The following is a 26,085-nucleotide window of genomic DNA, read 5'->3' on the forward strand; positions in this document are numbered from 1 at the left end:
GTTCTCCAACTTGTTTTTATTGGAATCTGTGTTCTTCGTACTATATACTATGACAAGCAGTAAATATTTTTTGCCCCGCAGTGCAGGACAGATCTCTGCTGAGGTTCACTTCACCTCAAGGTGAGCAGCGAGGCTGAGAGTGAACATGTCGACTTTATGTTAGCCAAAAAAAAAGAAAGAGGAGAAAAAACCTTGAAATATTTGCCGCAGTCTGTTCTTTTTTTATGGGCTTGTCACTGGCCATTAAATTTCACGTCACTGAAGTGTTCTGCTTGACATTATTGAATGAGGTGATGGTAGGCGCTTGAGAGATGAGGACACGTTTTAGAAATTTATTAAGCAAAGTAAAAGTGAATCATGACGTGTTGGTTTTACTCCCAAATCTCCTGATGCACCCGGAGGCTGGACTGAAATATGTGTGATCAGAGGAAGCAAAAGAAAACGAAAAAGGCAAATATAAAGAGTATTCAGCTGTGTTGAGACTGCTTTAGTATTTACTGGCAAAAGGAGATGAAGCCATAGCAAACTTATTGACAAAACTGTTAAGAGAATCAAGGTCAGACTAAATCTACCTATGGATTACATGTGTTAGACTGTAATGTATTGATTATTCTTAATTACATGACCAGCAAATACAGCCCATTGCCACATCTTCCATATACCTTTGTCCAGTTTGTCCATGTTTTCATTATGAAAAACACACATTCATTACAGAATCACATCATAGTGCCATCACTGAATAACATCTCTCCATCTGGGTGTAGAGAAAAACATATTATAGACTATGTAACTGCCTTTGATTAATCTCCCTGCCCTTTAATTGCCATTATGTTATAGCTCTGTAAAGGAAAAGTGCTGCGACTTAACAAGACAAGTTAAAGTACATAACGAATTAAATATGAAGTAAATATGCTGAAAGTGTTTTGTCACCTTGTCCTTGGCATGGATGGGCTCTCTTGTGTCACTGTTAACAAACACTCCTTCTTACAAAAGATTCAGGCTTTCTTGTAATCTTTTAAAGCGATCTTAAGCAATAGTTCTTTTAAAGTTTTTCTTTGAACATTGGCGGCTTTTTCACTTATTTTCAGTCCAGCCCTCGTACCTGTCCATTTTCAGAGGCTTGTGTTAATTTGTTAATTAAGACACTTCACACTGAACTATGAAACATTCACACTTAAAAAAAGCACCTAACACAAGGGTTAAACTAGTGTTAGGTCAGTGTATAATAGATATCTTTCTTTAGGTACTTTGTTACTGGTAGCCTGTCACAAAAATCTTCTTCAGTTGCATTTCTGATAAAATTCCAATAGATATAACATTTTATACCAACTCGGTCCCAAAGAGCCATTAGCTGAAAATAGAACTTTGGGATGTCCTTCAAGAAGCATGGAGAACTATTCCTGAAGACTACTTAAAGAAATGAATGAAAGCTTGTCTAAGAGGGTTCAGGCTGTAACTGAGTTTGCATCTTATATACATACACGGATACATCTCTTGTAGGCTGAGAAAGTTTCTACCAAACTACAAGTTGATTTACTGAAAAGTCTTATTTTGTGTGACAAAAAAAGCAATTTGATCTTGGAAGGTTAACAAAACCAAGAAATATTCAAATATGAGTCACATGAAAAATATAATTTGCTGCACAATTATTTCAGCCACAATCTGTTGCATGCTTTTATAGCTGTTTTTCTTAATGTCTTTGCCGAGTTATGTTTTTTGTAGTGATTGACATAGTGATTGCAGTGTTACACCAAGATTAATTTCAGAGAAATTTGCAGAAAATTGTTTTGAAGTGACAAGTGCATGTTTTTCATTTGAGTTCAAACTGATTTTGCATCCCTTATTGTGTATCTGTAACTGGTTCAGCGTCTCCCACACTAACTAGCAGCAGAACCACTTTGAGATGCTGTGATGTTTTCAGTGGCAAAGATTTCTCAACAGACAGTGCAGAAGCCCTGCTGTGTCTAATAATACGCCTCTGTAATAGCTATAGTGAGACATGAATAACAATTATTTGGTTGTTTTATTCTAATTACGATCTCAGTTGTGTAATTTCTGTTTTTGAAACAATCTCCTATGACACATATGATCAAACATATTTATCCACTTCACAAAATGTCCTAAATGATTTGTAATTATAAATTGTATTCACTTTGTTTCAACGTACATTACACAGTGCACAGAGCTCGCTAAGACACACCATTAATATATATGAATTTTGGAAGGTATGTGAGGCATTTAGCTGCATTTCTTATGGTTGACACCTTGCAATTAGAAACAATTTCGGGAGTTTCAAATGATTGTTTCATGTAGGTCAAGTTAATGGGAAGATAGCAGTGACAGAAATGAATTAATTGAAGGATAACAGTTTGTTGTTCATACAGTAATAATTTAGCCTCACCAACTGTACCGAAAGGCTAAATAAAACAAACTAGGAAAATTGGATGTTTGTGTAGGGGTCAAACAATGAAGGAACGGTGTACACTACTTCCAACAAAAAAACACAAAGCAATACTTTCTTGATTTTGGGAGTTATTGTCAACATTGATGATTTAAAAGCTGTCAAACTCTCATAACTGCACTTATTCCTCAGGGAACAGTGACTGAATGAGTGTACCAAACGTATTGTTCTTTTTGTCTTTAAAGTACATGCTTTTATTAGTGAGAAGAAGGTTGTTTTTTGCAGGATGAGAAAATAGCCTCAGAGATCCATCAGATCCTTCTATTACACTTCATCCTCCGGGGTGTTAGAGTGCACACGCTACACTAAATGTGCCGACTGCTGTCCATGGTCCTGATGATTAGTTATTATGCATCATTAGCTCAGCGCTTCGGGGGGTCACCTCAGCATGTCCAGACCTGACACTACATCACTCTATAATCATCACTAATTAGACCAAATCTGACAGAGATGGGCGGCATGCTCATATTAGGCGGTTGTTATCTCCTGGCGAATCGCAGAGGTAACTACAGGCAATGTAATAACTTTCCAGTGACATGATCATTTATTATTAGGATGGGTTATTGTATTCCAGAGGGAAAAAAAATGCTCTTGGATATTATGTTAGTTCTTCCCAACCACTGATGGTTAGTACATTCCATTAATAATTCTATAAGAGCTGTAATTAATTTTTTTTGTCCACCTAAAGGTCTGAGCAACAGTGGTCACAGTTCATTTTTAAGCCAGTCTTGAAATGCATTAAAATGCTGATAGTTTTTTAGCCCACGGAATACCAATTGAATCTGATGGTAAAAGAAAATCATGCATTAGTTTGGAAAATCTTAAAAGAAGTTCAATAAATGTTCTTAAATTATCAGTAATAACTTCTGGTCATCCAATCCAGATTGTAATAGACTTAACTTGCATAAAAGACTGTGGGCAATTTAGCAGGTGCAACATTTGAAAGTGGATTTAATAAAATGTTGGTACAATCATTACCAGCATACTGAACAATGCAGCCTTTAAACAAATATAACCCCAATTCCAAAAAACTTTGGATATTGTATAAAATGTAAATTAAAACTGAATGCAATGGTTTGCAAATCTCATTAACCAACATTTTATCCTCAGTATAACAGAAAACTTATCAAATGTTGAAAGTGTGACATTTTACTCTTTCATGATTAGTTCTTTCATATTAGTTAATCTGAAATTGGATGGCAGCAACACGTTGGGAAAAGTGGAAACAGAAGGCTGAAAAAGTAAGCAGGACTACAAAAAACAGCTGAAGATCATGCTGCAACTAATTAGGTTCGCCCACAAGTGACCCGATCTTTCATCAATTTAAAACAATTATAACAAAAGTTACTCAGGACCGTTGAGCAGCTAGAATCCAATATCGGACAAGAATGGGACAATATTCCTCTCCCAAAGGTCCTCAGTTCTCAGTTCTCAGAAGTTTACAGATGTTAAATGGTTAACATGGCCCTGTCCCAACTTTTTTGAGACTTGCGACGGCCATCAAAAATTTTTGTTTACAGTTTTCGTATTTTTTCATACTGTGAAATTCAACATGGTCTTGCACCTACATATTTGAATGTCCGCTCTAGTGTTTTTATTATATGACGAAGGCAGCTGACGTGCGCTAAAGTGACCTGTGACTTATTTATTTATTCTTTTTCTTCAATATTAAGAATAAAATGCTGGGCATCTCAAGAGGTGGCATAGAACATAAACGTTCCTTGTACGCCGATGACCTCCTGGTCTTTCTTTCCCACCCAGACAAATCTATCCCCCTAGTACTAAAGGTGTTGAAAGATTTTGGGCACATCTCAGGTTATAAATTAAATTTTCATAAAAGTGAACTGATGCCAGTCAATGCTGCGGCCTATTCTCTCTCAAAGTTACCATTCAGAACGTCTCTGGAACACTTTTTGGGTGTCTCTGCAACCAAAAACTATTCAGGACTATTTAATTCTAACTTTTTCCCCCTCTTAGCCAGGCTGTCCCAGGATATCCACCATTGGTCTCTCTTACCTCTGTCTCTTGCTGGTCGGATAAATTGCATTAAAATGAACGTGAATTTGAGCCCAAGTTCTTATATCTCTTCCAATGTATGCCTATTTTCCTCTCTAAATTATTTTTCCACTCTGTTGATAGCTCAATCTCACAATTCATCTGGAACAAAAGCACCCCTAGGATCAAAAAAGAAATCCTACAAAAACCCAAGGAGTTGGACAGCTTAGCTCTACTAACTTTTTGCTCTATTATTGGGCTGCAAACATTAGAACAATATTGAACTGGTGCCACACCAATAGCTAATCTCAATCATGGCTTCAGACTGAGGAAGCCTCATGTTGTCCCTCTTCTTTGATCTCTGGTGTGCCTCCCTCTTACTCCGTGCACTCCAACAGTGTTGTAATGAAAAAAACGTAGAATCTGGAATCAGTTCAGGCGACATTTTGGGCTGCGGCTAATACCTGTCCGGTCCCCAGTGCACTGTACCCCTCTGTTCAAACCATCAGGCATTGACAAGGCTTTTTTGATCTGGAAAGACCTGGGAATTGTGTCAATAAAACAGCTTTATATTAATGGCATATTTGCTTACTTCAGTGAATTAACTCAAGCTTTCAATTTGCAACCCCCCCACTTCTTTAGATATTTGCAACTCTCTTCCCTGCCCTCCCTCCCTCTACCCTAACTGATACCATACTTGAAGTTAACCCCAATCTCAAAGGTTCCATTTCATTACTGTACAGCACTCTTCTCAAGAGTCAGACAACATCCTCTGATGCTTTACGCATTGCGTGGTCTGCAGAGCTTGGTGAGGATATAGATCCTGCTGCTTGGGAGCATGCTTTGTGTTGGGTCCGCTCATTGTCTGTTTGTGCCCACCATGGAGTCTTACAATGCAAAGTGGTTCACAGAGTTCACTGGTCTAAAAGTAAGCTTGCTCATATCTATCCTAACATTGACCCAAAATGTGACAGATGTTAACAAAGACCAGCCAATCTCAGTCACATGTTCTGATCTTGCTCCGCCCTTGCCCCTTTCTGGAAGTGCGTTTTTGATTCCCTCTCGGCTATCGCATCTGCCAAACTCCAACCCTCACCTTTACTTGCCCAGTTTGGCGTCCTGCCCTTTGACAACTCATTGCCATCCTATTTTACGGAATTTGTTGCCTTTCTCACACTATTAGCAAGACGTGCCATTCTGTTACGATGGAAAAGCTCTCGCCCCCCCTCTCACTCTTAATGGATAAAGGATGCTCTTCATTATATGAGATTAAAGAAAATTAGATACTCCCTTCGTTTCTCAGGAAAGAAATTCTATAAAATCTGGCAGCCCTTCCTAGATCAAGTCAAATCTCTCCAGATAGACATTGACCATGATGACTAGATGGCCTCGCTAATGCCCACAGGCTTCCACCTTTTGACTTAATTATATTACCCCCTTCAGCAAAAACTTGTCGCACAGCAGCAGTTTTTTTAATATATTGTTATTATTATTAATATTATTTATTTATTTTTCTACTTTTTTTTAGGTGTATATTTGCACTTTTATTTTATTCTATTATTTGTTTATGTTATCAGTACTGTTTTATTAGTACGTTGTCTAAATGTGTGAGCATGGATGACAGATCTACATATATGTATAGGCATGCATGGTCAATATTAGACAACCACTGTCACTATTGCTTGTATCCATTGTATACTGTTTCATTGTTATTTTTCTGTATGGGAGGGAAGGGGGTGGGGGGTGAATTGGTAAATTGTTTGTACCTTGTCTCATAGACAGAAATACTTGTATTAACTCTGCATCTGTTTATTTTACATGTGTTATGCTCAAAATCCCAAAAATAAATTATACAAAAAAAAAAAAGAATAAAATGGGCTGGTGAAACAAGGATTTGACTCAAGTTCAAAGAGGATGCAGGAATAACCAGACCTTGTTTGAATCATCAGCTGGTATAGAAACTTCTATTAAATCAATTTAAAACATGTTCAGTCAGTTGATTTTAAGACCGAAGACTGATGCATGTCTATCATAGCACAAGTATGACTCTTCATAAAACACATGGCATCTGTTTTTTGCACTCATTGGGTCCATAGTGCTTGGGTCTAAAAGAATTTGTGGGATGCCAGAATATTGTTTCATTTTACTTAAGAAGTTGTTATCCGGAGAAAACACATTTATCAAATGCAAAATGCCAATCCTATGATGATGTTGCTTAGGAGTTTAAGGCCTCTGCGGGTTGTTATTCAGTGAATAACCGCAGGGCTTGATGGGGACTGAGTTTGCTCAGTTGTTGTTGTTTTCCTCATCTGCATCGAGTTTTTTATTAAAGTTTTGTCTGTGATGGTAATAGTGGCAACTGTGCCCATAGTTAGTGTGCAGCCATCTATGACTACCTCTATAAAAGGTCTTTGTTAGTGAAGTGAGGAGTAAAATAGAAACAGACTATTCTCTGGTCACAGTTTTCATCCTCTGCTCCGTGGAGGCCAGCTCAGTGTCTTTATTGGCAGTGAGGTATCATCTAGTTGTTTAACATTACTTTTCAATACGGGAGTCAATGTAGTATCTCCATGCTGCTCAGTACTTTGTCCATTCTGTTAGAGATTTCTAAGCCACAGCTGTGCAGGTAGCTTCCTCTTATGGATTTGTAATTGATCCCATTCAAAGTAGATATCTCTTTTATCCTACTGTTTCCATTTAATCAGCTGTAGATTCTTGTTTCTTATCCATTGTGTGTCTTTATTCAGGGCCAACTTCCCATGGTCCTAAAAACTTTGACATGGGGCTTGTTAATCCAAGCCAGAATGATAATGATTTTATTATCTTTCTCTCACTCTGGGTGGGATTTCATGTATCCAATGCATACATACAGAGCCAATTCAAAAACAATTTCCTAACTAAGGAAACTAACAGATTGAACCAAAACTTGTCTTCAGTCCAATCTCCCGTCCTGAGCGTGCATGAGGCAACTGTGGAAAGGAACTACTCCCTTTTAACAGGAAGAAACCTCTGGCAGAACCAGACTCAGGAAGGGTGGCCATCCGCCTCGACAAGCTGGGGTTTGAGAAGACAGAAAAGAGGAGACAACAAATACCGTAACGCCATTCAAAGGATACCTGTTGAGACAGGTTAATTACCACAAAAATGCCAAATGTACATAATATAATTTGAGAAATTAAGAGAGCAAAGTGAGGAAAGGTATGACATAAGAGGCCCCCCAGCAGTTTAGGCCTATAGCAGCTTAACTATGGGATGTTTCAAGGTCACCTGAACTATTAACTTTATCAAAAAGGAAAGTTTTAAGCCTAGGTAGAGAGGGTGTCTGCCTCCCTGACATTTACTGGCAGTTTGTTCCACAAGAGAGGGGCCTGATAACTGAAGGCTCTTTCTCCCATTCTACTTTTAGAAACTCTGGGAACCACAAGAAAACAGTCTGAGAGCATAATGGTCTGTTGGGAAAATATCCAACTGTGAGATATTTAAGATATGATGGAGCTTGGCCATTAATAGCTTTATATGTGAGGAGAAGAGTCTGGTCAAATCTGGTCAAAAATAACTCCAAGGTTCCTCACTATAGTACGAGAAGCCAAGGAAATATCATCTAGAGTAACTATATAGCTATCTGATTTGTTCACAAACTCATGGTTTATTGCATATAACTTTGAGTAGCACATTCTTCCATTCCCTCCTACAAACTTATGAGCCTGTAGCCAAACCAGGGTTGGCCAGTGTGTTGAATACGAACTCGATGACATATGTAGTCATATGTGAAGGGTAAATGTCAGGATGTAGGGAGATGTAGTGCAACACTGAGCTTCAATGTCATCATACTGCAGAGACAAATGGAGACGTTGAACAATAACATGATGATGCAGGAAATGTTGGCTTTATCTCTTTAAAGAACAGAGAATGTTGGTTATTACATATTTTGTTGAGATATAAGGTTGAGTTCATGGTTTCTGCTCGTGTACAAACTGATTGAGACACTGCAGATGCACACAGGGTCCAATACATTCTACCTTTTTAGTCAGTTGTGCCAAAGCTTCCAATGTATTGGTGTGTAAGTGGTCTACAGTACATTGTAGAGGTGTGGATGGCAGTGATTCTCCTTAAAAGAAGCATCCAGGTTGTTGTTTTGGTCCTCATCTTCTTCGTCTGGTATCTTGATTTTCTGAGTGTAAATTGGTTCAGGCACATGTCTAGTTGGTAAGCTCAGTATGCGCAGTTCAGAATATTTGGGTTTCCCCCAGGTGGCTACAGAAAAAACCTTGCCAAATTTACGCTGTACGTGCCTTGTGCATGAGCCGACATGGAGACCATGAATTGCCTTTAACACAGGCAAAGAGTCGGAATGAGAAAGAGGTGGGAGTGTTGAGTGAACTGGACTTTGTAGCACATAAAACACCCCGAAGAGTGATTTATGATTTACTACTTGTTCTGATTATTTAGCTTGGCAGTTTTTCCACATGCTCATTGCTCATCAATTCAGCCACTCCATCTGTTGGTTTATACTTCTCTATAAATTAAACTTGGCCTGCAGACATTAAACAGCATTAATAAGCATATGTGTCCATCCATGTTTTTACAGTTTTTACTTCCCTTCATCAGCTCACAACCATTTGTACACTGGATATTTAATCATGTAACATCATTAATGAAGCCTGCTTTTCCTGGCCCTTCACAAAAACTGTTTTACATCCCACTCATGCTATAAACACTCACCTCCATTTTATAGTTCAACGTGGGGAGGAAATCCATGGGATGAGAAAGGCTAAATAATTTCTCCTAGTCGCTTGAGGGCTTCATGAGCAGCACTCATTAATTAAGCAGAATGTATTAGTCATGACTCCCACCAAAGCTTTTGTATATTAATGAGGAGTGTGTTTGAGTAAGTGTGTATCTTGAGTGCAGGCAGCTGTTGGCCATGTCCTGACTGGCACTTTCAAACACTTTAAATTTGATATAAAAGAGGATAAATAAGCAAAGCTGCTATGTTCTAAATCCTCATCCCAGCATCATCAAAGGGTGCTCTTTAATATATTGTTTATAATCATCTAAAATCATGTTGGATTCTAATTGAAGATGGATTAACTGTAGCCAAATCACTTTGATAAGCTCAGCAGTGAGTCTTAAATCAAAAAGTAGAAATCAATTGATTTAGAATTTATTAACAGCAAGGATCCATTATTGGTTCATGCTGTTGTAATGTAATCTTGAAAAATGCAATCTAATGTAATGTTATCTTATTTTATTCAGTTTCCTTTTTCTTAAATGGTGCATTACCTCTTAGGCAGAATGGTGGCAGCCTAAGGTCTAGTCCAAAGCAGCCTCATTAGGACATTTCATGTTGATCTGGTAGGTTTAATGTGGTACTGTAATCTGACGCATTTCTCAAACATGGCCATGAGTTACTTGAGCTGGTAAAGATATCTTGTTCACTATCGATAACACTGTCTGATTATTATATTGTCAGGAGCTAAACCAGAGGTGTGAAGGTGTTGGGACAATTCTCAGTGGGAAAAGCACAGCGAGTTTCATTCTACTTCAGCACACACTGTGCAGTAAATGACACCTGGGTTTATAACTTGGTTGAAAAACTTTGTCAAGCAATAATCTTTCAATCTTGATTGTCCTCTTCTCATAATCACTGGAAACCGAATCGGTAATTGCAGGTACATTTAATAATTACACAGAACTTACAATAACAAAACTAAACTATGTGTTTCGTTCTGGAAATTCTGCTCAGAAGGGGGTATAAACGTCTTCTATAACATTCAAACAAAACTTGAGTGTCATGGTGGTAGGTCGCGATGTCTGTAGCTCCTCATAGCAGGAGGGGCGCCAGGTTTGAGGTTTAAAATGTGTCATTTTGTTTGTTTTTCACTGGTCTAAGATGATATCACTGACACACAGCAAAGCAGAGAAAAGTATGAGCACAGAATTACTGAATGAACTCAAGTGTCAGTGTTGAGCATTTCATTAACTAAAACAAATCATTAACGACTGCATGAAGTCAGATATATACAGTATAACAGTTACTATGGGAAGCACAGGTTAACTTTGCAGCTCTGTGTGGACATTACTTACACAGTCAGATCAGTGAACTGCAGCTACCATTTAGCACAAGGTCTCTTAGTGATGCTTAGTCATGGGCCGCTTGCTTTATTAAACCCCCCCTCCTTTTCTTTCTGGCCTCTAGCTAACAGCAAACATATAAAAGTCAACAGAGCAATTTATACTACCAAGCAGAATATAAAACACTGACCCTGAAACCATATGCCAGAATACCACCCTCTTATTAGTAAGTCAGCTTTTTTTTTTAAATTAAACCTAAAATAGCAAACTTATTCATACTGCTGACCTTGCTTTGTTTCTATAATCAGACAGTCCTCAGAAGATTTTGTGAAAGAATTTATTCAGGCCGCTGAGAATACCATAACTTGGAGTTTAAGTTATGATAAAAGAAAGTAAATGGTGAAACTGCTCTTGTAAGGTTTTGATATGAAAATATTCTTGTTGTTGGTCAACAATGTGAGGAGTCGTTTTAGCTCTCTGTGTGGAGCAAAACACGAATAAACTGCTCTGATAATTTTGACTTCTTGTTACTGAGTTATAATTAATGTATAGGAAAGGTCATAGATGTATGTTTTACTTCTTTATTTACTCTTTGCTTTGGGCTGCCATTAACCTCGTCTAATAGCAGGGTTCGAGAGCGCTTATCGCAGCTCCAGCTCAGATCAGCATTGATGGGAACACAGCACTCGAGTGCACGAGTGGGTGCTGCTCACTTGTTATTTACAGAAACACACATTCGCAAACTATGAAAGTCGGACATGGATGCTCTGAAACTGACAACTACTACTCATGTACAGAAAAAGACAACATTGAATGATGTTAACTGTCTGAAAGATAGCCAGCAGCTCACTTTCAGTTCCGCTGTAATAACATCCCCTCATGCAGTAGAGACTGTCCTCTTCCTCAGATCGTGCCCATGTGGCATTTATTCACGCAGCAGCTACAACAAAGAATTGCGTTCATAGAATATGTGATTTCTAGTGGTCATAAGAGCAACTTCATGTGAAATTTACTGATGTTGACGACTTTGTAGTAAAAATAATTTCAGTCACAGTGTCAATGGATCAAAGAGGAGATCAAGTGCGTCTTTATAACTACAGTTAAGATCAGTCAGGAATAAGAATTTACAGACAGCATAGGCCTAATTCTCCTCAACAGTAAAGCGAACTCATTAAAACATGCAATAATTGAGATGAGTGTGTCTGGTGGAATAGTGGCTAAAGAATTTGCCAGAGGCTACCAAATTTGGGCTTTTATGAGCAGTTTTTGCCCCTAGACCCTGCTTGTTGGCTATGTTTTGGCTCTACTCCGGCTCTACCCCATCTCTGCATTCAAAGCCAAGCCAATATCCAAGCCAATATCATTATTCTAATTGATGTTGATGCTGAGCAGGCAGCCAACACACCTGGCATACATGGGCTACTATGACTGGTGGTGGTTTTTAAGTAAAAATAATGCTGGAAAAAGCAGCAGTGCTTTTACAAATATTTGAAGTCACCCTCATGTCACAGCAACCACTTTAAATCTATTGTTAGCCTGCCAAACAGAAAGCATGTCTGGAAGCATGGTTGTTCAGAGATCTGGCTGTTGACAGAATCTCCGTCATGGCCTGATTTTTATAGTCAAGTATCCGTTTGGCATCCTCTCAGAGCCGAGTCTTTATTATGTCTCGGCTGAAAAGAAATGGCCTCATGTTTCACACTACAAAGACACCCGTATTCACAGCTATTCTTCCCTGTGTTCCTCTCTCCTTCTCCCACAGAGCATGACGAGTGCGCCAGTGGCCAAAATTTGTGTGATGAGAATGCCATCTGCACCAACACCATCAGAGGACACCTGTGTACCTGCAAGCCAGGCTACGTGGGCAATGGCACCATCTGCAGGGGTAAGTTCCTGCACTGGAACAGCTCTCTGGACTCCCAAACACAGACGCAAACATTCCATCACGTCCGATTTCAGCTCATTCTCTGCTCTATAACGACATGGTTCACTCCTCCTTCAAATCACCTAACCAGGCACCAGCTGCAGCAGAGATGATGAAAATTGATTCTGGACCAGTTTCAACCTGTTTTTGCACGTGTGCAACCTCGCCCTCTTGTTCACCACGTTGACCTGTTGCCCCAGTGCCTCTCCTGGTTGGCCCTACAGTAGCATACCGCTAGAAAAAGAGTGTGTTGTCATCTCAAGGCAAACATTTGAATTAAAACAGTCACTGTTTTCAGTTCATCAGCACTTTTAAGATGTGTGCATAAGTGTGTACACTTTCTGTATTCAGCCTGCTGCACAGATTACGGTTTACGGCAAAAGTGCTGAAACTGTTGTTGGTTGTGTGTTGTCATCTTCAGAAAATAATAATTATAATAAAGGGATTAAAGGGATTAAATCAAAGTGTAAGTTTCAGATGGTTACTTAACAAAGCTCAGTGGAGATTCAGTTTTTCTGTCTGGTTTTATATGAATAAACTAGTGTCTCCAGAGGGTGGTATATAATCTACGTTGCCAGAGGCTATTCTGTCCCATTTTTTTTTTTATATGTGCCAGGTCAAACACAGTTTGAAAGTTGTTTGCATTCCTCCAAATGGGCATCAAGTCTTCTTTGAACAGGCACAAAGCACCTTAAGCAAGCACATTAAACAATTTATCTTATTAATGGGAGTGTTTTGAATGCACATCATTGTATATCATTGTATGTAAAATGGCTATATAAACGCATTTAATTAAAGTGTAGGCATTGGCCTTTCACCATGATACCGACTTTAAAATTACTTTTCGTTTCTTTTTATATTATCCACTTTGTAGTTTCTAAATTCAGTATGCCTGGAGACAAAGCTTACTGAATTAGATGCAAAGCTCCAGGCCAGCAAAAATAATCTGTTAGATACAGTAACCATTCCAGCCTCTGTAGCCAGTGCGAGTCAATCCAACAGAAGTATTTCCCTGACATGTGCTGGGCTGCCAGGAAACCAGGCCGTCAGAGTGATGCTGTGAAGGAAACAGAACTCCAAACGGAAACTCTAAACGCACCAGTTAACAGTTCACATTTGAATCTTATTCAACAGTTTTTTGGTTTCCAGAAGAATTACTGATGTATAAAAAAAACTAGAAGAGCGCCTGACAGACATGAAAGGAGAAGTGAAATGTCACTGCAGTAGAAGTGAGCTGACAGCTTTTTGAACCTGCAGTGCTGTGCATTCAATAGGTGAAGCGACAGTTCCAGTATGTTAATCGAGCGCCTTTTTGACAGCTACCTTGCCATTGTACAATGTCTTACGTGGATCGGAAATTAACCCCATGAATTGTGTCTAAAACAGGCCAAGATTAGTTTTAAGGTGTTGGGCAACCTGCCAATAATTGTTTTATTAACCTGTGACAGTCCATGTTAAGGTGATACCAAGAAACATTTGACTTAACTGGTCAGAAATAATCATTTGTACTGACTGACCAATTCAGAAACTTAACTGTCAATGTTTCTGAGTTTTACATCAGGTGAGACTTTTTTTTTTTAATTGTTTGTTTTTTCTGTCTTGTTCTCAAATTGAATTGCATTTCAATATTCATATTTCAATATTTCTGGTTTTGGCTCAGATATATTAGAATCTTGCAGTGATTTGTTTCTCTGTTGTAGCCTTGTGACCTTTTGGTGATATTCATGTGGAATTATTTTTTTTTATGGCTGTATAGATGTTTGCAGAACTTCTGGTTTATACACATGTAATCTCCAGTTTTGGACACATTCATAAGTCCTTTAATCTGTGCACAGTGGGAAGTATATTTATCTGTTTATTTGCACAGACTGCTGCCACCGTTGGGACAGCTGCTGAAGGTGCAGAAGAGATAAAACAAGACAGTCAATAACAGTCCATGTTGGGCCCTTGTAGAATCTGAGGAGACTTGTTAGTGTTAGCTTGTTCTGCAAGCCAGAAAAGCATCACAGTCCCAGGTCCCTGATGTAAAACAAATATCACAGGAGTCCATCATCAGAGCTGCCGGAGGAGGAGTGTCAGCTGGGGGTTGAACTTCTTTGTTCACCTGAGAATTAATGGCACACTTGACTCAGTCAAAGAGAGAGAAAAAAACACTGGAATTGTCAACATCTGAGTAGTTGAGATACTAAATCTTTTTGATAAGAGGCAACTAGTCACACATACATAAAGTCATGACATAGAGCATCTTATCTTCGTCCTCTTCCATAAGCAAAGAGAATTAGTTTTAGTCAATCAACATTTCATTGCTCAACTTTGCTCATCAGGTTTTATACTTAATGCTGCAATCTAAATAGATGCCAATCTAAATATATACCTTCTAGGATGTTTTTCTGCAGAAGACATCACAAAGGCCACCACTATAAGAAACAAATGACAAGCAAGTCTAAGCATGTAAACAGTGCTTTTACATTTTATTTATATAGCACTATTCAGTTCTGAGTTACACAGTACAACTGTAACAGATTGCAAACAGGCTTGGTTTTGCGCATTCCTCCAGAAGAAGTCATCTTAGTTGTGTGAGATCCTTGGGTTCGGTTCTGTGGAGCTCCATCCAGCAGTAGCAGAACCTTTAGCTTTTGCCTCATGAGTTGTAAATTCCTATTTTACACCTTTTTCTCTTTTTTCTTTGCAGATTATTCAGATGTTTGTTTCTTTTATTTACTGACATTATTACTTCCATCACACTAATATCCAGCTGGCCACGGGCTGCAGCACAACCCCCAACAAAATACTAATTCCTTTGCTTAAGCAGTTGGAGATATCTTTGCTTTATGAAATTTTGTAACAAAATAAATATTTGTGAGTACTGAACAAAGTCTGAACAATCTCAAAACTTAGATTCCAAATTTTGTCACTATTTTCATTTCCAAACTGATGATGCTGAGTTTTGTGTTGTGGATGCAGGAGAGGGCTTTGTCTGATGTCCCCTCCACAAAGGTCATATTTGTGCAGGTGCTGCTGCGTACAGTCGACCACAGCTCCAGTCTACAACATTTTCCTCAAGGTCTTTTGCCACACAGTGTTTTAATGCCCTTCTAGCAATTCCACAGTCTGTTCCCTTGAATAATTTACTTGGTCTTCTAGTCCTCAACTTGATCCTATGTAGTCCGTCTTAACTTTCTTAACTAAAGTTCAAACTGGGGAAACTGCCACCTGAAAACACTTTGCATCATCTTCTTTCTTAATTACTGTATTCGCTATGACTGGGATTTAGCTCAGCTGTGCAGAAACTTTAGCATACCACTAAATAAAGTATACATTAGCAAACCTGTTATTTAAATCAGAACGTATTTGAATAATAGATTAAGCCAGAGTCTTTTCATGCAATCACTTCTGCAATTAAGCTAGTACTCAAAGTATTTGATTGATATGCAACCCTAAGTATGTCTAGTGTTTAATTTGTAAATAAAGACATCCCATGTGCTTGTAAGCAGTTCTTTCATTAAATTTTCATGACTTTGTGCATCTGTTTGGCTGCTGTCCATGAGATGGAGTATCATCAAGCTTAATTAGACTTCAGTTTTCCAACCTACTTAAGCATGATGTCAAAAAACATAGCATTATGCGATAGAAGTTGTAGTAAAAGAGCAGAGTTTGAAAGCCTTTAGAGACATTTTGATACTCTTTAAACTAGTGTAAGAAAGATAAGAATTAAAGCATGCTTTAACTTGACTCTATTTCAGTGTTCCACAATGATTTCTTGCTCATTAAGTAATGATCTGTGTCTGCGTTGCTACTCATCACCATGAAACTTAATAATGTTGTAATTAGAAGGATAGAACAAATGAAAGCTTGTCAGTTATATTAATAATAAATGAGGGGAGATATATCAAAATCCACATCTATGTGTGAAGATAGTCAGTGAAAGCCCCAACATATCTGTAAAACATCAGGCATTAGGATGGGTAGCAGATAGTAGGCAGGTCTATGGAGAGATCAATGTAATTTGCAAAGGGCCTTGAACACGGTTCAAGGTTCTGGATTGTCTTCAGGCTCGTGCTACACCCACACCCACATAGTAGAGGAAAATCTACAAATTAAACACAGCAATACATTCTACGCTATGAAAGTCATCATTGATGTGCAAACTATAAATCAGAGAGGTGGATGTCTCAGACAATGTTTAGAATATGAAAACAAAGAAATTGCCTAACGTGGTGGAAAGGCTTCACTTATACTGGAATTTAAATAGCATTTTATGGTAAATGGATTCCAGTTGTTAAACGTGTTCGTTAGACCATGGATGCTGTTCTGGAGCTGTAACAGGGCATGGAGAATGTGAGGGTACCTTATGCAGCATTGGATGTTGAGATGGAGCTGTCATCTTGCTAGGTTGGCACGCTGTTACATTTGCCTGCCAACTAATAAGATATTTTTACTAATAAGTTGGATAAAGCAGTCACATCTTTAGGATGAGTGATGGAGAGAGAAAAGGAAACTTCAAACCTTTGGAGACCTTTCTTGACTTTTACCAGGAAAAATGTCTAGTCAGTTGTGACATGTTTCTTATTATATTCTCATTTTCACACTAAACCTTTGACAACCTCCATCAGAAAATCCTATTTTTGCATTCTTATATTAACAACTTCTTTGGCATTTCTGAGAGGTGGCTAAGTGTTTGTCGTTTAAATGTATCTATATCCACCTTGTGTGTTGTTGCTGTTGCTTGTGTTAGGTGTAATTGCATCCACAAATTCACTATGACGTCTCATGTCGGGAAAGTTCAGATGTGTTGTGCTACTGCTGTTTGGTCCAATATTTTTTCTCCCTTATAAAATCCAAAGGACTCTAAAATATAAGATTTGATGGTGCACTTTAAACTGTGTCAGCTCTGGTTGTCGGAGATGTATTTGTTTTCACCTCACAAGCCATGTTTGTTTGAATGGTTTGCAGAATCCACTCGCTCTGCAAACCATCAGTGTGCAGTGGCTCAGTAACAGTGACCCAACCTTACGTTTCACTGTTCCCGTTGATGTGGGAATTTCACTGCGACAATGTGCAGGATCTGCAGTCAAAAGACATTTAACAGTTGAATTGGGTCATCGACTAGTTTGTGATAGATATTGATTGATCCAGTGGTCCACATACTGATGTAATTACATCTTTAATGTTAAATCTTTACATCCTTATTATTTGGACAAACTAAGCAAGAACAACAGCATAGATCTTCACACTAGAACAGATTACTGACTGTAATGCATTCAATCATGTGACATCACAAACTATGTTTTTGTGGTAAGTAAATGCACTTTGCATAAGCTTTAAAGATACAAACCTCCATGAACAGCCCATATTATGAGGATCCTGCTCCCTCTGAGACTGTCTAAATAATCCTAAAAGAAAGGTTGGATTGTGCAGGGGATTATATTTTGGCACAATATCAACCATTTTAAAACTGTAGAAAACAAAATCAAATAATTTAATAAAATTGTAATATCTAAAATTTAAAATAACTGGACATATCTGTCAGGAATTTCCCCAGATTCAATTCAACATGGTGATAGCTTAACTTCACGTTCTCTGTACTTTCTTTGACTAGCTGTTTTTAGGGTTCAGTGTGTAGGATGTAATGCCATGGACCCTCATTACATCCTACACACCTAACTACCACTACTTTTACTGTGTAAAATGCTAAATGCCCACTCTAGAGTCGGCATGTAGTTAGTCTCTTCTGGGCTACTGTAGTAACTTAACATTTTAACATGATGGAGGGGTAAGGACCTTGATTCTGGATGAAAATAAGAGTCAAGGCTGAAACAGCCCCCACATAGTACTGCTACATAAGTACATGATGATGAGTCGTATACAGAGACCCCTCATGACAGTGTCACTCCTACTCACTGATGATATTTGTCAGAAGCAGGTCGGGAAATACTAATAATGTCGTTAAAATTTACTGGATCCTACCCTTTTCTGTGCTGACCAATTAGTTTTATGTGAGCAGTGAGTTGGAGTCTTTCTCTATTTTCCCCTCCCCCTGAGATCTCATTACCTTTGTGATGGCGACAGTGTTGGCCAATCGACCAGTGCCTCTCATCTCATTCCCCACATACATCACCACTGCCCTCCCAGGAATAAGGGAATAAGTCTGAGTGCGTATGCAGCGCCTCTGCCTGTCTGCAAATATTAATAAGGCAAGAAAAGGTATTTAGTATGTCTTGAGGAATGAGTCTGTAACAAATAGAACAAATCTATTTCAGAGAAAAATGTCTGATTAACTGGTGCGTTAAAGAAGAAACAGGTGACGAGTGTTTGCTTTTGAACAAGAAAGTATTTTGCAAAGGTATTACTTCACCTTTTGTTGTGACAAGGACGTCTTGCAGATACTGCTTTGAATGCACACTGACTCATTGAAATTATTACAACAGAAGATTTTTGAAAAATATATTCTCACTGAGACCTAATGAATTAAGCATGCAGTATAAACCACTTGCCTGAATACCTACTGTTCCTTGAATGCTTTCAGAGAAATGTTGTGGAGTAAGGCTGGACTTTTTTGTGATTTTTACAGCTCTGGAGCAAGACATTTTTTACTCTCTGTAACGGGAAAGACCTCGAGTCTGGTTACAATAACACCTTTTGGGTGATTATTTGGCGATTACAAAAGTAATTGTAGAATAAGTCTTAAGTTTTTGTGGGAGAAACTGCTGGATTTTTTCAGCATTTAAAAATATACTGCAATGGCAATTAGTGATAATTGGAAATTATCACTGCTCATGTGGCTCCAGAGGCATCTGTATAAAGGCTGATAAATGGCCTGACATGATGTCACGTCAGTCAGTGTAGGCTCCCACTTTGACACTGGGACTTCCAACCCAAAGAGTGGCTATGGACACCAGTTCTAAAGTGGCATATTCATCAGCCACCTCCTCTGCACTCGGGACCATGACCCCTAAACCTGGAGAGTGGCTCCAACAGATTCCTCTAACAACATGAGATGTATCTGTCCATAAAAGTGCAGTCCTAGTTGTTCATCACTATTATTTGCAACTATTAATCCTCAACTAAAACAAGATCCTTAGATGTGGACTCTATAAGGAGTTAGGAGGGGTTTGATAGACTTTCATAAGACACATCGCTAGTTAGACTCCGTTCCTGCACGATATTTTTCCACAGTCCTTTATTTATCTGTTTTTCACCCTCGGAATTCATTACCTTTAAATTTCACTCTCATTTGTGGATGGTTAAGGTTATGACTTAAAACTATATGGTTACGGCTGGCAAAGTCCACGTTTTTGGGCTTATAAATCTTCATATTCATCGTCTAGTCATACAATGCCTTTAATAAAACAACACCCAGGCGATACATTGCTATCTAACCATTTTAAATCTTGTATTGTGATACTACTTGTTCACATGCCAACTAATATTCATATTGCATATTTTGTGAGACGAGGTGGGACGAGTCAGTTTTGCAGATTTTCTAAAAATGTAGTCAATGCATTTGGATGTAAATCGAGTTACTGCTTTGCTTGAGAACAACAGCTTTAATCTTGTGTTTTTGACTTGTGATGTCTGCGGGAACACATTTATCCACCCATCATGTGCATCAGTTTTGAAAGCACTAACAGCCTATTTTGATGTTCCATAAGACGGTGTGTTCAACAACCTGCATCCTTGTCTGTAAGGTTTAAAGTCAGTGCAAGATTTTTCAACAAATATTAATAACATCATGAATTCATCCACAGTAATATTTAAAATGCCCTGCTGGAGTATTATTGATTTGTATTTTCTTGTAAATGTACACTTTTTAGCAGCAAATGACTCTTGCTTTGGTCATGATATTGATTCCTCCATCTTCTCTTCACCTTTCCCCTCTTGTCTACACATTGTGAAAACCAATACGCACCTGATTTGTTGGAGGCCAGCAGATTACTACCAGGGTGAACCTATTAGATTTTCCCTGATGGGCCTCTGTTACGGATGTGAAATGTGACTTCACTGTGACTCTCAGAGGGGTGATTCCTTCTCTCTCCAGCTGGATCTTTGCCTCAGTGATCTCAGGGGAGATGAGGAAGGCCAGACACATTTGCCACAATCAGTCAGTCTTCCGCAGTCGACCTACTTCTGCTCTCTCATTGACTGAGTGGTGATTACAGCTCACATTTTGTTTTTATTGCATGAGAGTAATTATGGCTAATGCTGTTGCTACAGCAATGCTGTTCCCCTTTGGTGGTTGTTAACAACACTGCTGCAGATATCATGCAAACACATAATACATAAAAAGGCTCTGCTTTCGAGTGGGTCATCCTGCTCATCCTTCCTGCAGCTAAACACTGTTCAAGAAGACAACTGTAAGATATTGGATTCAGAAATGTTTTAAAGATTTTTCTAGCCCAAATTATACAACAATGGAAAACCACAGCTATGTCCGTTTGTGAACTACAGATGTAGGTTTAAACTAACTTTGTCAAAAATCCAACTTCCTTCATTGCTGTTGTAACAACAGGGATTCTATGGGAAAATAAAGAAAGGCCTCCATCTCAGGAGCCCCTCTTACTGCAATTGATCTCCCAGACTAACTGGAAGTAAGAAGAAATGAGGGGTTAAGTCTCTCTCTTTACTTACACTTTGCTTCCCTCAACCCCTCACCCTGTCCTTTTGTATTGCACTTCTGTATGGGAGAAAACAAGGCAACCATTATGTCATCTCCCTCACTGCACAATAAATGGGCCACAATAGTTCAATCCGGGTATGGTTTAAGATTATAGATCAGCATTGTTCCCTCTGCAAGCCTAATGATCAGCAGCCTATTGTAGAGCCTTTGTCAGCAGCAGAATGAGTGAGCTAATCTTGTTAATGGTCCGTTTCATTCCCTAGGACGGGTTTGTATAGACAAAGGGTCTTTAAATAGAGACAATTTGAGTAGTGAATCTAAACAGTAGTGCAGAGGATAAAGCCTCAGACTTATACTTTTGCTATCATAGCTCATCACAGAGGAAGTATGTTGCAACCAGCTAACGCAGAGCAGAGAAGCCAAAACAAATGTATTCTGTGAGAGGAGCCTTCATTTCCCCTACAAGTAGGAAGCATTTAATTTTCTGTTTACATAATTATTGCTCCCCCTCATCCCTCTTTGATAGAAACAACACGTTTAGTGGTTCTGTTCTGTAGTTTTGTGCTAGAGGGCATAGTTTCATTTTACATTTTATTGGGGGAAAGTTGCAGTATCTGAAGCTATCATTAATTGCAAATGTGGAAAAAAAATGTTAGCGAAAAAGAAAATGAGCTTGTTTTTTAAGCTTTATAGCAATTACCTTTTGAGGCATTTAATTTTAGTTGTGTTCCACTGTTACATGGAGCCAGTGTGCAACAAACACAAAAATAATCTCAAGCGTTCTGCTCTATCAGATGCTCTCTTGTGATATAATTCAATGCACCAAGAAAAAGAAAATCGGGCAGGGTGTCCTCATTCTGTCAACTCTGATGTTTTTTTTCTTCTCTTCAGTCAGTCTTTTTCTAGTGATGTTCTGTGGTATTAAATCAGCGAAAAAAATATTTTTGTTTAACACAGTTATTTGTCAGTGGCAAATCCAAAATACCGTTAACTTAAAACTCTAATATTAGGAAGCTAATTCCATTCTTTGCAGCTAGAGCAATGCATAAAGACATGTAAACCTACACAGACATGTAAACATGTGACACTTGCAGTCTCAAGTGCTGATAAACATAGTGTTATGGAGCCCTTAGACTCAAGATACTCAGTAAAAGTGTGATGGGAAAAAACCCCCACATTTTTAGTGTATTGCATATTTTATTTGGTCATTTTCACACATAGATGAAAGCGTAATAGCCCACAGAGGATCAATGACATATATACTGTATATAAAAAATAAATAAATAAAGGCAACTTCAAAGAAAGTTGAAAGAAACTAAGAAAACAGACCAGTAGTTTTGTGACAACATGTGGAGTGGAAGAATGATCACAGGTGAAATCATCCTCTGGCAGTGGCTGACACAGGTGAGGACAGCTGGTGTGCTGCTGTCTGCGTCAAGGCCAAAACTGAGGTTCAATTTACATTAAAGGTCTTTTCATAACAGATTCAGCTAGCAAGCCTCATGAAATCCTTTAATGATGTCTTCTGTGTGGAGTTTGCATGGTCTCCCTGTGTATGCATGGGTTCTCTCCGGGTGCTCCGGCTTCCTCCCACCATCCAAAAACATGCATGATAGGTTAATTGGTGACTCCAAAATTGTCCTTTGGAATGAGTGTGAGCGTGTGTGGTTGTTTGTCTCGTTTTGACGGATTAAACAGGTATAAAAAATGGACGGATGGATGTCTTCTGAGCTCTGCTTTTTTTTTCTTTTTTTAGTACTCCAACTTTTTGTCCAAACTTTCTGTCTTGCTGTCTGCTGGCAATGTTGCTTCAAAGTTCTACACACCTATAACTACACACATCTGTAATTGTCCTAATGCATTTACATTAGTTGTAGGCTGTATTTATACCTGTGGCTGGTGCACAGATCATTGCAAGGTCTGTGGTTTTCACCAGAGCATGGACCTGCAGGCTGCGTGCAGACACAGTTCATGACATGTTCAATGTATATAAGAATGCCGCTCAATTCTGCTCACTTCAGGTTCCTTGCTTAAAAAACAGCCATGTTCAGTTCAAAATTCACGGAAAAATACGATGCCAGTCAGAAATGCGCTCATTTTATGATGTTCATGCACAACATTGATTGTTGAAGTTTAGATTACACTAGTAGAAATGCCTCAGAAATGTTACAGAAGCCAGATTTTTTTGAGTTTACATCCAAATTACGTGGGACCAAAGCCAGGTTGTTAACACTGAAAGATGTTGTCTAACTATTTTGTTTTATGACATGTGGAGATTTATGCAACCTGCATAAAGCTGATGTCAGCATGCAATTACTAACTATTAGACAAAGTGTTTATTGAGGCACTTTCCTAACACCCTTACCACTAATCATCTTGGTTTTTGCAGGCTGTTTGCATTCCAAGTCTGTCAAATACTGATGTTTTGCCAAAATTGCTAATGTCGTTGAGAAACGTACAAGGTAGCCTTTGTCATTGATCATTAAACACACCAACAGCCACAATAATTAAGAGATTCCACTGATAATCCTCCTATTAATGAATGACAAAGTTTGCATTAGGAAGTAGGAGAGGTAGCAGTGTAGTCCTTCGTGCTTTGGTTTCGGTAAATTTAGGCACCAAAACTGATTTGGTTCAGGATACAAAGCAACTTGGCTAACTGTAGAAGTAAAGTTAGGAAAAGTAGTTGGGCATAGATCAAAATTTGAATTAGACGTTAAATAATGCTTGTTTCATATAATTTCAAACTGTTCTGACAAAGCAGCAGTGGGATGCTTTGGGAGTAAAAGAGGGTACGTCATTTACTGGCATTAACTTTGCATGCCACGGATCATCTTTACAAACTATGTGCAAACACCTCTGATGTTCACCTGATGTTTTAAAGTCAATGCAATATTGCTAGCAGAGCTAAATATAACCACTTTTTGTAATCACTCACTGGATCCGGTTGCAAGTTGTGCTGAACAGACTTAAAAACAAAGAACAGCTAAACAGCTGCTCACTCAAATATTTTTTCTAACCCAGCCAATTATCTTCCACAATTTAAAAACATCTTTATCACCACTTTTCCTTGACTTTCCCGAAAGCAAATTTAGATTATTAGCAGAGTTCGCAAATACGATGCAAGCAGCTTTTTTTTTTTGGTTGGTTTTGTGCATTTCCAGGTTCTGCCTCCAAAAACCGAAAGACAAACAGCGTGTTTTTAATCACAAATTGGAATTTGACAAGCACAAACTCTTAGAATTATTAAAAGTTTTGTATAAAACATAATTTGCATAAATATACGACAGTAAGTAGTCAAGGCCATATTAAAAAAATGGAAAAAGGACTTAATAAGTCTTGTATTTAGGTATTTCCCTATATGATAACTGATGTACAACACAAGATGTGTTGATAAGTGATGCATTAGTTTATCTGTTGATAAAGTTTTTCTTATCATTTTATATTAGTTGGATTTCTCCAGCCAGCTTCTCCCCTGTCCAATCAACTGAAAAATTGAATAAAATAGATTCAACACAGACCCAGATGCGTTAACCTCAATGTTTTCTGAATTATACTGGGTAGAATTTACACTAATCGAATGAAGAAGTTTATCCAATGAATAACTGTTATGTGCAGAAGCATGTTTGCAGTCAGGCTTTTCATCTGGGACTGAAGAGCACAAAGCTTGGAGGCTCCGGCCTCCAAAACATTTTAGTTTAGATGTTTGGGTCCTGACTGATTTATGGCAGGCTGCAGGGGGCAAATACACAAATAATGGACAAACAAGTAGAGGAAATACTTGACTGGAAAAATCTGAGTAGTTCGTTTACTCACATAAACTCTTGAGGATTTATTTTAAAAAGGTGATACATTTCTCAAAGCTCCATAATTCCTCTTGTAACTTGAATACTCAAGTCTTAAAAACTGAAAGTAAAAACAATTAACTTTTAACACTTATGGCGAGAATTTAAAGTGGAGTCAGAATAAAGGAACTACTATGTCTCATTTTTCTCTCTTACACTTTTAAACACACTGAAGTTGTCTGTGCTGGTATGAGACCTTTGCAAACCCTAACAGCGAATAAGAAATTCTCTTTACTTTTATTTTAAGCAGGTGCATTCTGACAATAAATGAGTCAATTAGTAAAGTAACGTTTTAATATTGAATAGAAGTCAGTGAAATGACTGAAAAATCAATAATTACAACCTCCTATTGGACTGCTGGACACAGACACACTACATGTTTCTACTAACCGTTAATAATCTATGACTTTATTATTTCTGTTTTCAAAATCTAAGGACGCTTGATGATCCCCTGTATGGCAATCGATGATCTGCAGGTGTAGTGTGGCAAGATGCTTCCGTATGTGCTTTTGTCTGGCTGCGTCTATAATAATCTGACACCCAAGTTTATTCAGCTAATTAGTGGAATATTTGTGCCAAGCAAGAATTTTGTAGAAACACAAACATGTAAAGACAATAAGAGCACATTTAAGGAAGGGCAAATTCAATAATGAATCCAAATAATTGTCCACAGTTTCTGTTTTCATATGTAAAGAATGTGGTCTGATCACTGTGTTGTTCCAAAGAAAATTGCAAAGAGTCACGTGGACCATCTGAGATAACATGTCAGCATGCAAGCTTTCACTAACTAGAGTATGTTTGCTAGCCTGCTTTTACAAAAAACAATAGTATTGCCCTTGTATTAAACCCATCTATACATATTCCTGTGCTGTTGTTTTGTCAAGCATAACAGGAATCCTGGTTTATGAACAGTAAATGTAAATATATACATATATATATGTTTTGTTTAGATGTTAAGTGGGAGGGAAGTAGACAAGTGGAATCTCTGTAAAATGTCAAGGAATGGTGTCTAAATGCAGCTACACAGCGTCTGATTTCTAAGTTTACTGCAAACCACACTGTGACAAGCATCTGATGAAATAGCTTTCAAGTCATGTTTGCAGACTGCACGTCGATGATATCTGCTGAATCATAGGAGGCTGCGACTGTGAATAGCATTACAGATTTC

At 38.3% G+C, this 26,085-nt stretch overlaps 1 protein-coding gene across 1 annotated transcript in view; it reads left to right on the forward strand.

Annotated features, from left to right (window-relative positions):
• The window catches only part of LOC140301508 (protein kinase C-binding protein NELL1-like), a 250,729-nt gene that overhangs the window by 173,953 nt on the left and 50,691 nt on the right, over positions 1 to 26,085 (forward strand). Inside the window, exon 14 of the mRNA XM_072379984.1 lies at positions 12,294 to 12,416. Within this exon, the coding sequence (XP_072236085.1) occupies positions 12,294 to 12,416 (123 nt within the window). The remainder of the gene's footprint in view (positions 1 to 12,293; positions 12,417 to 26,085) is intronic.

Source organism: Leuresthes tenuis, unplaced genomic scaffold (assembly GCF_036924035.1).
Source record: "Leuresthes tenuis unplaced genomic scaffold, fLeuTen1.0.hap1 SCAF_2, whole genome shotgun sequence".
Taxonomy (NCBI): Eukaryota; Metazoa; Chordata; class Actinopteri; order Atheriniformes; family Atherinopsidae; genus Leuresthes; species Leuresthes tenuis.